Source organism: Maniola jurtina, chromosome 11, assembly GCF_905333055.1.
Source record: "Maniola jurtina chromosome 11, ilManJurt1.1, whole genome shotgun sequence".
Classification (NCBI taxonomy): Eukaryota; Metazoa; Arthropoda; class Insecta; order Lepidoptera; family Nymphalidae; genus Maniola; species Maniola jurtina.
Genome location: NC_060039.1, coordinates 3,314,709 through 3,328,639, shown reverse-complemented (window position 1 = coordinate 3,328,639; position 13,931 = coordinate 3,314,709). Strand labels below are relative to the sequence as shown.

The 13,931-nt window shown below is 32.5% G+C and overlaps 1 protein-coding gene across 1 annotated transcript; it reads right to left on the bottom strand.

Annotated features, from left to right (window-relative positions):
* Positions 1–2,102: 2,102 nt before the first annotated feature.
* Positions 2,103–13,346, bottom strand: LOC123869703 (nose resistant to fluoxetine protein 6-like). Its single transcript, XM_045912693.1, has 13 exons — positions 13,160–13,346; positions 11,877–12,156; positions 10,839–11,033; positions 9,362–9,441; positions 8,384–8,577; positions 6,767–6,881; positions 6,289–6,503; positions 6,011–6,204; positions 5,742–5,877; positions 4,404–4,590; positions 4,166–4,308; positions 3,585–3,693; positions 2,103–2,822 (listed from the first exon to the last, which is right to left on the bottom strand). The coding sequence occupies exons 1-13, from the start codon at positions 13,344–13,346 to the stop codon at positions 2,407–2,409; spliced, it is 2,451 nt and encodes an 816-aa protein (XP_045768649.1). The 3' UTR covers positions 2,103–2,406.
* Positions 13,347–13,931: the final 585 nt, after the last annotated feature.

Genomic DNA, 13,931 nt, shown 5'->3' with positions numbered 1-13,931 from the left:
AAACCTATCATCCAAATATAACTTTGCACATATTTTCGAACAAATTATACTTAACACAAACAAAATTTTTTTCATTTTAAAAACTACTAAAACGAATTAATTATTGAACTGTTAATGATTAATTGATTTTTTGATCTAATCTATTACGGAAAAAGGAACGATACGTTCGAAATATCTAATATACTTGGTCATTGATTTGTGCCTGGGCCTATAAATTAAAATTTGACTAATATAGCAATGGCGATAGATTGCTTTAATTTATATATTTACTTTGACTTGGCTTACGTGATACGTCTGATAGTCACTTATCAATTTAATTATAATTTTAATGAGATTACAATTTTTTTGCGAATCGATTATCTCAATTAGTACCAGGTAATATAAAGGGTGCTGTTTAAATATAAGTTTTAAACATAGTTAATAATGAAACTGGGAAAACTAAATCTCGCTACGAGGTTATTGCTGATTATATTAAAACAACCTCTGGCAAAAACTTTCGAAAACTTTTTCCGAATATTCCTATTTTATTAAAATAAATACTCATTAAACTCTTCTACTGAACTAAAGAGAGCTATAATATTGTAACCCTCTTTCTCAATCAGGCCGAGGCTTTTTTGTCAAACATTACCTCTAGATTATCGAACCCCTTTGGATCTTATTCCAAATTTTTCTAATCTCAATTTGGCCTTACAACTAAAATGATAAGATATTGTCTTATCCACAAATAGTATACTATTATCAAATCGTATAGGTTCCTACATGCACATTAATGACTAATCTTGTGAGTCATTGAAATCCAATGAACAGCTGGTGATATTATATACGTAGCGGTCGCGATCAAATATGATTTGACTACTACGGTATTAGATATTTTCAACGGATTGTTGCTTTGCCGTAGTCAGTTATAGACTATGGCAAAGTCAAACGGAAGGGTTTTGATTTTTGCAGTCTATGTATGTATGTGTGTATCAGATTCTGTGTGTTTCACCGTAGCGCCTAAATTACTGGGCCGATTTTGATGAATATAACCCTTATCAGTAATATTCAGTAGGTACTATTACCTGTATTCGTTTTTGCTAGCGTTCTGGTTACACCTAGTATAATTAGGAGTAATGGCAACCATGGAACTATGAATCAGCACAGCTTATCAAGTCTCCATCATCATCATGATCAACCCATCAGAGACTCATTACTTAGCACGGGTCTCCTCACGGAATGCGAAGGGCATATCCATAGCACACCACCTGTGAGAATATTATGGAGAACTAATACTAGTGTGCCTCCTATTCGGGTAATCAAAGGCTCGATCCCGGACACGCATCTCTAACTTTTCGAAATAATGTGCATTTTAAGAATTTTAATATCAAACGGTACAGTAAAACATCGTGAGGAAACCTGCACGACTGCTGAGAGTTTTTTTTTAAGTTTCTAAGTTTTGCCAAGTATTTATGGGAACATAACAAAAAACTAAAATATATGTATAAATATTACTATTATAACTTACGTACTATGCTTATATATTACTACAATGCTACTAACTTACTAAAATATATATTTATATTATATAAATATTTTAGAATTTGTTTGATTTTTCCTTGAGATTTGTCGTGATGGGCAAAATATGCTGCGAGTGCTTGTACATATTATAGTGCTAGTGACTTGAGTTTTTATTTTATAACGGAAGACTTGGAATTAAGAATATACGAGTAAGTAGTCAAATATGAAAATATTTTAGCTTCTCTCTGGTTTTTCCTTGACATTTGATTTCCTTGTTGGGGAAATTTTTGTCTTGCCATTGAATTTACGATATTATTTGTATCTAAATTTATGTTCAATTGTGTTAAATGAAACACAAAAATAATTTGTAAGTAATAAAAAATATAATTATTTACATCGCAACTTAACTTAGTACTAAGACATTAGGTACTCATATTAAGTTATTGAGATTACATTTAAAACAAATTGTAGGACTTAAAATTATATTCAGTTTCATTAATCTTTACCTTATTGTACACACAATTAATAATAACAATATACCTACCTACCTATTGTGTACAATTTCGTTTAATAATAATTTAAAATTAATATACATGACGACTGCATGATTTATATTAACACTTACCTACCTATTTATACAACTACATAACGTTTTTTTAATGAATTTTTATGGGAAAAATACAGCCATTCACAGCTCTTTAATTTGTCATGATTCCTAATAGAATCACTAAAATTAAGCTTTTGCAAATGTATTTATTTCACTTCGAAATTAACGTTATCTTTTTACTAAAGCGCTCAAAGGATCTTCTTTATTTTGAGCTTAATTTGTATTTATATCACGTCTCCTTACGTTGGCTAACAGATCAAGTAAAAACTATACGAATCCAAATTTTAATATATTCCAGGACTTTAAAACTTGGAAACTTCCTTCGTCACTAATCCATCAACTATTGCCAACTCATCCAAAACTTTATTTTTGTCTAAATGCTCTGCACTTTCTTCGTCTAATGACCATTTTTTTTCCAAATCTGTGTCCTTATTTTCTAAAGTAAGGCCATTTTTATCATAAGTATGATGATTTTTCTCTACAGCTAAGTCTTTATTCTCTAAAACTATTCCATTCCTTTGCAATGTGAAATCATTTTTCTCTAAAACTGGTCCATTTCTCTGCAGCATGGGATCGTTCTTTTCTGATATATGATCATCTTTTTGAAGAGTTGTAATAATTATGTTATTTTCTAGTAACGATCTGTCTTTATCAGGCAATGGTCCTGGTTTTGATGAATCAGCAACTTTATCCCCTGGTGGTCTGCGTTTTCTTTGACCTGGAAATAAAAAAGTTTTCTATAGATCTTCAAGTCTCAAAATTTTTTTGTTTATCTATACATATAATAAAATTGTAGAAAAGTGCTGTCTGTACAATGGAAATATATAAAAAAAAGTAGCAGAGGTTGTTATTATATCGATGCCGAACCCGAAAATGTAATTAATTATTTTTTGTCTGTTTGTCTGTTTGTCTGTGTGTTTGTGCACGCTAATATCAGAAACGGCTTATTCGATTTAGATAGAATTTTCACTTATATATTGTAGTAAGCTTCACTTAAGATTTAGTGTTTATTTCATGTCAATCGGTTCATAAATAAAAAAGTTATGTCAATTTAAAGAATCACGGCGAACATTTTTAACGTACAGAGTACGTACTACACGCCTCGCGCCTGAGCGTCCGTGCGGCTATATAAAGCGCGCTGAGAGCTATTCCACGCGAACGAAGTCGCGGGCACAGCTAGTACATATTATATCTAAATTTATGAAAAAAGAAAAGCATTGATCTATCAACGTGCAGCTCAAACTATTGGACGAATCAGGCTGAAATTGCTACGAAAGAATTATTGTTGGAAATTCAATCCCTTGGGGGGTAAAATAGGGGTTTGATATTTATGTAATCCACGAGAACGAAGTTGTGGGCATAAGCTAGTTATTATTATTTATAAATATATAATGACTTATATGCAATCAAGGCATTAAACTTCATAAATGGTATGCATAATTTTTATATTGTCGACAAATATAGAATAAATTATTATTACCTCCTTCAAGAGCCATTTTAATCATAGTAGAAAACGGTGCATCAATCACCACAGTCACTATGTATGAAACCCACAAAGCGATCACTAAAAACGCCATGAAGTCGAATATCTGTAAGGAAAATGTTTAAATAAATGAGTGAAATAAAACATATTTTATCAATTAATCATGAATTACAATAATAAAGGTAAATTATTAATTAGCAAGAAACAGTTAAAAATTATTTTCGGCGACATTTGATTAGAACGTCACTAGACAATACAGCATTGTAAAGTCGAAATCTCCTGAGGATGCTCCGGTGTCGGGGCGAAACGTGCGTCGAGAGTAGTGGTCTTGTCTTGTGTGGTGGTGCATGTGAGTGGTGGTGGCAGTGCTTGTTTGGGAACTTGGCTTTATTGCTTGGTTGGGGAGGTAAGCGGTGCTTAGCTTGTAACTGCATGTTTGATTTTTTCTGTTGGCGGATTATAGCAAAATAATTTTTAACTGTTTCTTGCTAAACATGAACTTCCGCAAAGTAACGCCTGATTCTATCCAATATCCAAATTATTAATTATCAGGCAAAATCATAAAAAATATCTCTTACCCTTGCACCTTGGCTAAAATATTGAGGCATCAACTGCATACCCGCAACCACAAACATAATTGGATAATGGTACAAGTACATTGCATAGGAGATGCGAGCAGGAATCTTCCAAATTGAAAGTGTCAGCAACCAATTTATGGGACCTGAAAATTATCATTCAAAAGGTTTCAGTCAGATATTGCAACGAATTATTTTTTCATTTATTTTTTCAGGTGATCTCCAAAAGTTAAATTCTTACCTCCGTATCCTTTAGTACAGGCAAAGATAATCCAACCCAGTCCCACAGCCCACAGAGCACGCATAAAGGAATTAAATAGATTGTCTCCAACTTGGTTGTCCCAGTCAAGCTGCATGACTAGGAAGGATGTATAAAAGGCGGATGCAATCAAGCCAAGGGCTATTATCCAAGAAATGAGCAGAAAACTCTGGAAACAAAAATTGACATAAAAAAATCAAAAATTGAAGATAGACACTGTGCTATAAATTATTTGGTAAGAAACCTTTCTGATTCTATGTACTTATATAAATTAAATTGTCTGAGAAAAAGAGAGAGAATGGACATACAGTTTACTTTTTATACTGGAAAATCAAACGGGATTTTCGGAATATCTAAATCCACGCAGATGAAATATTCGGTAGGGAATATATAACATTCAATAAATATATAATCATAAACACGTTTATGATAAAACCCAGCCAATAACAGCTGCAGATTATAATCGATAAATTACAAACTAATACTATACGAGTAGAAATCAAGATTGTCAGATAAACGCGTAATTTAATAAAGAAATAGCTTTACACGTGCAAAATATCAGATTCTCGTGAAATGGTAATAAAATTCGAATTACATATTAATTTTTGATAAATAAAAATAATAGGGTAAGAATCAAGTACTCTTTGAAATATCCGAAAACTGATTTCTACTGTAATACGTGAAAATGATGAAATGAAACCTTATACAATTGTTAATTTTAATAATAATATATTATATTATTTGTCTAGTACAGAGTCAAGATTACTCTTCATGATCTGAGTGATCATATTGTACGAATAACACTGTACTGTCCTTTGGTTAATTAGGACTATATCATTATCTTCATGATGAACCCATCGCCGAATCACTACTAAGCACAGCCTCTTATAATGAAAAGGTTTAGCCATAGTGTAACCATGCTGGTAAGATGTGGATTGGTATAATACTATAGGTAGGTATATGGTATTAGTTGTTCACACAATTTGCTCTAGTAGAAACAAACCTTGTGTTTAAAGGAATTTTTGTTGATTTCAATTTGAATATTTAAATCAAGAATCGCAATAATTAATCATGCTCGAGTTTGTTATTGTGATAAACAAGAATGTTATCTTTTGAAACCTTTCTTATTATCTTTTATTAATGTTCCGTTTCTTATTTGTAAGATAATCCTGGATTATATCCTTATTAAATAATTATTTGTGATAAATTGATCACGTGAAATACTTATGAGCCTACATTTTTTATGTCCTACATTATGTCGCTTATTAGGTATACTTTATTTTTCTTTGCGTTTATCATTAATTTATTAGACAAACTCACCGTATTAAGCCTAATCTCTCTTCCTTTGTAGATATTTAGTATGTAACCAAAAATCATCCCTACGAAGAACGGTGAACCTCGTGTCAAAGTATTCATATAATAGTTGTTCATATAAAATGTCTGCTCATCTAAGCGCCTAAAAAAGATAAAAAAATAAAAAATACGCAAACAGGACAAAATAAGAAACTAAAGAATTGCAATAATATGACAAAATTTCAAAAAAAGGAAGAGATATAGCTTTTATATACATAATATTATAATACACTTACGGAACTGTCATATTAGTTGAAGGCATGTCCTTCATAAAGTTCCATATTGTAGCTGCAACAAGAATCGCTAGCAATCCAAAGACTAGAGCAGACCACGCAGCCTTCTTATTTTTTCCGAGGACCCAAAATAGGACTAATGGCGATATAATATGAAGTTGAATGTCTATGGCAATATACCACGAATGTTGAATACACTGAAAGAAATAATTGTACATCATTTATTAGACTCGTGACTCCACTGTTTTAAACGAAATTTCCATGGGAAACAAAAAACTCACAATATGCTCGGGGTTCACATAATTCTGGACATGCAGTAACGTGGTCCACCAAAAAGTTCGACATCTTTCAGCGTTACGGGCAACTTGGACCCAATATGGGCCATCTACCATGCGGTGAAATACAGAAGCTTCAAGAAGAACTAGCGCCGCTAACAGTGGGAACATACGAAGAAGTCGATTCAAGTAGAATACATGCAAGCGTTTCAGGAAAGTAGCTGGAAATTAAAGATACTATTAATATAAACATAAAAATGTATAAATATAATTTAAAGTACCTAATTAAACTTGTGGTTTATGGTTCACTAAAGGATAGAAGCAATATGACGACAATATTATCATTGAAGGCGATAAGTGATAACTGAGACTTGAAATTCCAAGAAATGTATAAAATAGAAATATTTCCATTGATCGTAATTGAAGAGGATGATATAAAATAAACAGTGAAGATTTAGCTTGATCTAGCAAGCATAGCACTTACTTCCAGACATCTTTCCTACAGAAGTGTAGACCAGCAAAAGTCCTGCCATTAAATAGAACGAATCGACTGAGAAGAGACCCGTCGATACCCATACTGCATCTCCGGAAGTTACCCACTGTAAAAATTAAAAGTAAACAAATTATTAATTAAAATTAATAAAATCAAGAATTAAATGATTCACTTAACAATTATTTTGTCAATATGAAATCATAAATGATGATCGCTACTTTTTCCAATATAAAGCCTAATGTATTTTAATTAATATTTTGTGATTATTGTCTTGATCGTCATATTCAACCGCATTCAAATTAGCCTAAGTAGAGAGAAAAAATGCTCTGGTTCTTTTCTGGTGGATAATTAATTACTACCAACCTTATCTAGCATACATAGGGAATACATTTTCCCGCAGATTTGTGCGTACCTCTGGGGGAGTAAAGAAGTCGCTAGTTAGAGCATATTGCTCCTCTTTTCATACATGTATTCTGTGAGGTCACTTCATGCAAAAAACAGGGAATAAACGTGTGTAATATTGTAAAAATTTTAAGGGTTTTAATGAGGCTGCCATGTTTCTGTAGCACATCAGAAATACAGACAGCGCGAACAGACTATTGAAAATGATATCCAGCAAGCAGGAACCTCGACTGCTGTTCCAGCGCAGCGCTTCGTTGTGATTGTGCTTTTGTATGGATTCTGCATTGCGTGTAATTTTACGTCAGGCTCTTTAGTGTGATAACACGTCATAGTTGTATAAACCTAGTCGGCCATTGTTGCGTAAGAGACCTGTACAGATCGATAATGAAGCAACTAATATCAAAAGTTAGTGTTATTTGTCCCCAATGTGGTATACATTAAATATACAACTGCTGTTATGTGAACCGCTGCTGCAAGATATCAACTGATGTAGAAACCATGCAATAGTGATTCAAATAAGTTATAAAAGTGTTCCCTATATGAGTCTTTGTTGCTTGAAATAAACTTTAAACTATTTATTGATCGAGCTCGAGTAGAGCTACAATAAGTATGTAAATAAGAATTTGCTATAGTGAACAGTGGCGTGGGTTAAAATGTGGTGTAAGTGGCAATAAAAAATATCAATATAAAAATTATCACTATCTATTAAATTGGCACTACTTCACACAAATAAAATGATAAATAGTCAAGTATTTGGAAACAGCGAAAAGTTAATCTTTGTTGCAGATGATAAGATATATGAATAAATGTATTATAAAAGCAGGCGTTATTTTGCGGAAGTCCATGATATACAAGGAACCAAAAGCTTAATTTGCTATAATCCGCCAAACCAACGAAATCTGTATGGTACGCGGCACCACACAAATTCCAACACCACTCGACGCGCGTTTCGCCCCGACACCGGAACTTACTCGGGAGATGTAGACCTTACAATGTCTAATTGCAAAATACTTTAAAGTAATTGCAAAGTTTTTTTCAATTAGACATTGTAAGGTCTACATCTCTTGAGTAAGCTCCGGTGTCGGGCCGAAACGCGCGTCGAGTGGTGTTGGATTTTGTGTGGTGTTGCGTACCATATAGATTTCGTTGGTTTGGCGGATTATAGCAAATTAAGCTTTTGGTTCCTTTTAAATATGAATGACTTACATAAATTCCATCTAAGAGATTATAATTGAAGTTGTGCATGGAGAAAGTATGGCCAACGATCACCCACATCATAGAGATGGATCTGATGCCATCTAAACACTCCAGAGCGTTCTTGTTTGGAACAAAAGTCACAAGGCGTCGAGTATTTGTGTATATGGAGAACATACGGATGTAGATAATGGCACTCTTTGGATCTGTAATAAGACAGTTCATAGCTTTAGTTTCAAGCACTTCAAGTAAATATAAATTATCACCACATCATTGTTCGACAATCAGAAAGTGTACCAATAGTACCAATATGAATAAATGACTTTGACAATACAGAAGCAACGAATATGAAGATATGAATACTGTTGTAAGCCCGGTAATTGTAAAATATAACTACTATAGCGTTTTAAAACCATGAAAATTTATTTTTAAACCAAATTCTATAGATAACTTGATATTTTCAGAGCACTAGGTAAAGAACAGATTTAGACGAATCTGTTTGTTTTTTAATTCGGAATGAAAGTAATAAAAATAATAATGTTATTATTTAAAAACTCCATCAACAATTTGTAAGCTGTAAATCCAGTGGATAATAATTAATTTATTATAATACAGCGCAAGATAATAATTGGTCTGCTCAGACCACTCGATCATGGGCGTTCATGATAGAAATTATTTTTGCTTAAGATCCAGGGATTTTAGATAACGATAAAATATAATTTGGATGTTTTTTCAATTAATTTTTACTTTCTCACGCAAACCACTCTACAATATGACTTTAGAACTTCTTTTTTATTTCCATAGCCGCGTACCCGTTAGGATTTCCTATCATTCCCTATTTAAACTCCTTAGGGTCGATTCATTAGGCAAATCGAAGGAAAAATTCTAAAAAAAATCTGATGAAAAACAAATGCCATGCGTTTCAAATGCCTCGATATTTTGATCACAAAATATTTAAGGCGGAAAATATATTTCTAGAAATTCAGTTACCTCTCTTTAAAATGAAGAGGTGAGTGACGTCATAAAGCGTGCCCAGTACTGTCAAAAGAGCAATACAAGAGAAGATCACACTGAAATAAAACGAAAAAGAAACATTAGTGTCTGGAAATTTTTGCGAAGATAAGGAATGTAATCGATATTTAATCCATAGACAGTTAGCATTGATATTATTATGTTAGGCACATGTGATATTATTATAGGCACTCCAAAGCTCTTTGAAATCGATAAATCAGTTAAAAGATACCTAAGTTTCACATGACAGAAAAAACATTGTGCAAATGAACTATTCAAAAGCATTTCAAAAATTACAAGTGTAAATTCATAACACCCCCGACAAGTGAAGGTTACAGGAACTAGAAAAGAGCTAATAACATCCAAACGGCTGAACCGATTTTCTTGGATTAAGCTAAGAACACTCTTGATCAAACCACCTTTCAAACCAAAAAAAAATATATATTAAAATCGGTTCATTCGTTTAGGCGCTACGATGCTACAGACACAGATATTTACACATGATACACATGTCAAACTTATAACACCCCTCTTTTTGGGTCGAGGTTTAAAAAGGACTTAAAGAATTTGGACGGAATCAAATAACTCTTTGACAAAGTGTACAGGAACGTAGGGTTTCCCTCTGAAGGGAGTTATTGCTCGGGAATCGCTGGTCCAATATTTGTAAGTATCTTGGCGATTCGTTAGCGAGATTCAGGCTCCTTTGTGTGTAATTAAAAATACCTGTGGTGTAAATTACTTTCGTCACAGGTTGGAATCGCGTCATCCCTGTATGATCCTTTCGTATATGAGAGCGAATAGTGTAATCTAGTGTCAGTATGTGGAGAACGTCTTATTAAGTAAAAAGAATTACCTAATGTAGGAAATGTTCAAAACGGAGTTTAGCTTGCTGCTGATTAATGGGCAAGACTATAAGTTATAAATTAGAATCTAATCGCTGACGTACATTTATGACTATTTCATAAAACCAACTTTACATGTAATGACGACAATTTGATAAGATTCTATTACCGAATTTTCATTTGAAAGTCATATTCCCAAGTCGAAATGGAATGATTACACAATAAATTTTATAATGTGTCTGTAAAGTTAAGTTTATCCATAAATCGACAATTTTTTAACTTATCAATATCCCTTTAAAACTTTAGTCATTACTATACTCACAATAGTTTCGAGTTTAGATACTCACAAACCGAAAATTCATACAAAATACATAGATTCTTTCTATATTAAACTAGTTTATGGCCGCGACTTCATCCGCGTGGTCTACACAAATTTCAAACCCCTATTTACCACCTTAGGTGTTGAATTTTCAAAAATCCTTTCTCACCATAATTATATTGCAAGCCCGATCCGTTCAGAAGTTTGAGTCGTGCGTTGATAGATCAGTCACTCAGTCAGTCACCCTTTCCTTTTTATATATTTAAACGAGACAGTAAAGAAAAAAATTACTTACATCGCTACATAATCAACAGGTACCCAGGGTTTGTCATCAGGCAGTCGACAGAATTGTTCCTCAAACTGAAATCCGATGGAACTCCAATTGAATAGACCCCTTTGTGTAAACTGAAGAGACGTGCAAACTTTGGGTATACAAATAGCGATATTTGCAGCAGCCCTTGCTACGAGCTCTTGAGGGTCGATTCGGTTTCTGTAAATAGTAAAGTACCACCTTAGTACAATACGTTTTATACTTTAGATACTTATTTAAAAATTGGGTTTTAACGGTTGTGTTCTTTAGAGACCCTATAGTCTGTCTACCTTTTCAAGAAGTGCATTGCAATTTGCAAGTAGTCCTATTTTAGTATGTAGATAAGGTATATACGGAAAAACGTCGCTATTTGACAATAGCAGAGATCAGATAAATCATAAAATGTAAACTTAATGGAAAATTCTATTTCAATGCAAAATATTATTTGAATAATAAGAAAGCTTGGGAATAAGTTGCCTTAACGGCTTTCAGTGTTATATTGTAATAAACTAGTGATATTGTGAAATGGTGATATTAAAAAAGTGCCCGGCTGAGTTTGTTGTTCAATTTTTTTTAGACCAGGGCGCATTTGGAACCCTTGTTTTAAGTTACGAAGTTACGTAATTAATTATCACCATTAAGTAAGTACATCATTATCTTGAAATTCAACAATTGACAATCAAAAAGTGTGTATGTACAATACCCATTATGATTAATTGCTTGAGTTTGAATTCAGATTTTGACATAATTACGTGAATACATTGATGCTTAATATAGCCCTTATTCTAAGATACATTGCCACAATTTTTACTTTAAAAGCCATCGTAAACAGATGGTCTGGAATGGAGCCTAGTCTTCTTGATAACTACCTAAACTCAGCCTTAATGTTATTTGATATTCTAATATTGGTAGACTAAAACAAAATATGGAGGATAAATAACGGAGAATAAAAATTTTAAAAGAAAAAAAATCACCCGATTTATCAAACACGGTGTATTAATAGGTAAAAAGGAAAAAACTTACAAATTGCCTCGTTTTGCAACTGCAAAGCTCTGTGCTTCAGAAATAATTCCGTTATCGAAGTGAACAACTTTCATGTTACTAAAATCACGTGGTGGTATAAGGACTTCGTCAAATGGTAACTCAAAAGTTTGATTCAAGGGTATCCGAAGGAAGCAGTATTTCCCTTCGATGTTCATGTCATCTTTCGTTTCTGCTATTCCTAGACATTGATGGTAGTTCCCTAGATCAGTGTCACCTAGCATGAACAGTCCTCTGGGTATTCTCATTCCTGAATCCAGGACTGCAACAAGAAAAATAAAATAATTTTACGGCAGAATTAGCCACGTTTAGATAACTATCATGATTGATGATTTAATAGAAATGCTAGATAAGATCCTTTCAATAGATTCGTTTGTGTACGTTAGTTTAATACAAAAATAATTTTAAATCACACTAATATTATAAAGGCGAAAGTTTGTATGTGTGTGTGTGTGTGTGTGTGTGTGTGTGTGTGTGTGTGTGTGTGTGTGTGTGTGTGTGTGTGTGTGCGTGTTTGTTACTCCTTCACGCAAAAAGTATTGGACGGATTAGGCTGAAATTTGGAATGGAGATAGATAATATCCTGGATTAGCACATAGGCTACATTTTATCCCGGAAAATCAAAGAGTTTCCACGGGATTTCAAAAAACCTAAATCCACGCGGGCGAAGTCGCGGGCATCGGCTAGTATGTTATTAAAAATGATAGCTCGAGAGGGAATCCTACTGTTTGAAACCTAGACCCAAATTAACACTTTTAATATTTAAGTTTTTTTTTTTGGAGGTTAGGTAAGTACCATAAAGTTATACCTAACAGTTAAATATTTTTGTCTAGTTGCCTATCAAAAGGCGAAAAACGATTTTAATTTATGAAATTTGAATTCAGATTTTTGAAGAAAATTACAACATGATTAAAAAAATAAAATAAAGGTATAATAAATTAGGTACTTTTAAGTGGTGTAACAATTTGGAATTTGATTTAGGGTATTTTTCATACAATTATATTCAGGAATGACGAACGAAGCTAAAGTGACAAAGGAACAAAACCCGTTAGATATTGAGGCCCCAGGGTAGGTATTAAAATTATAGTAATATTATAATGATACCTTATAGTTATAAAAAAATAAAGATCCATTACAAAATATAATGTAATGTGAAGATCTTAAAGTATTCATTATCACTAACTGGTTTAAAGTGAGTAGAACTGAGATTAAAGAAATTGAATGATACCACATGTGTATGCACACATGAATTATTATAAACTTACATCGCCCATACAGATTTGTGTCGTTTCTTCTGATAAATTCCAACTGTTTCACACATTCTTCGGAATCTAATACTCTATTATAAAGATCTTCATCAAAAACACGACTATTCTCTTCATCTATTACTAAATGACTATTTACAAAAACTAAGACACTGATCAAAACTAAAAGTGTAATATTTAACTCCATAGTTATAATCACAGCACTTTTTTTAATCAAAATTATTTCATACTCCGTTGTTTCTTCAATCGCGATTTTTAACGTAATGAAAGTAATTTTTTGGCATTTGGATGTCTTTATTAATTTATTGTTGTAATTAGCAAATATATCTTATCTAAAAAGTTATCGGATAAATTTATTACTCATGTAAATTCAGATATTGCGATTTTGCCACTGATAGTAATGAAATTCCTCTGAAATGTATTTTCCGGGTTTACATCAAAACCTCGATAAGCGCAACTTTTTTATAATATTCGTAGGTAGGTTTTTAACTATTTAACAATAGAAAAAAAAAAAGGTAGGATAAAATCTATTTAGGCATTTTTGCAGATTTAAAATTAATAGAAACACTTTGCAGGGGACGCCATTATATTATCCTATATTTTGATTTAATTTGTCTGCAATCAAACATTTTAACTTACAAGTGTCCTTGATTTGAAAGTATCTTATATTAGTATCTTATATTTTATATTGATATCTATATAAAAAGTGGACGAAAATTAAACTGAAAGAGTAATCTATATCTTAGTGGTTCGAAAAAACTAAGAAAACGAG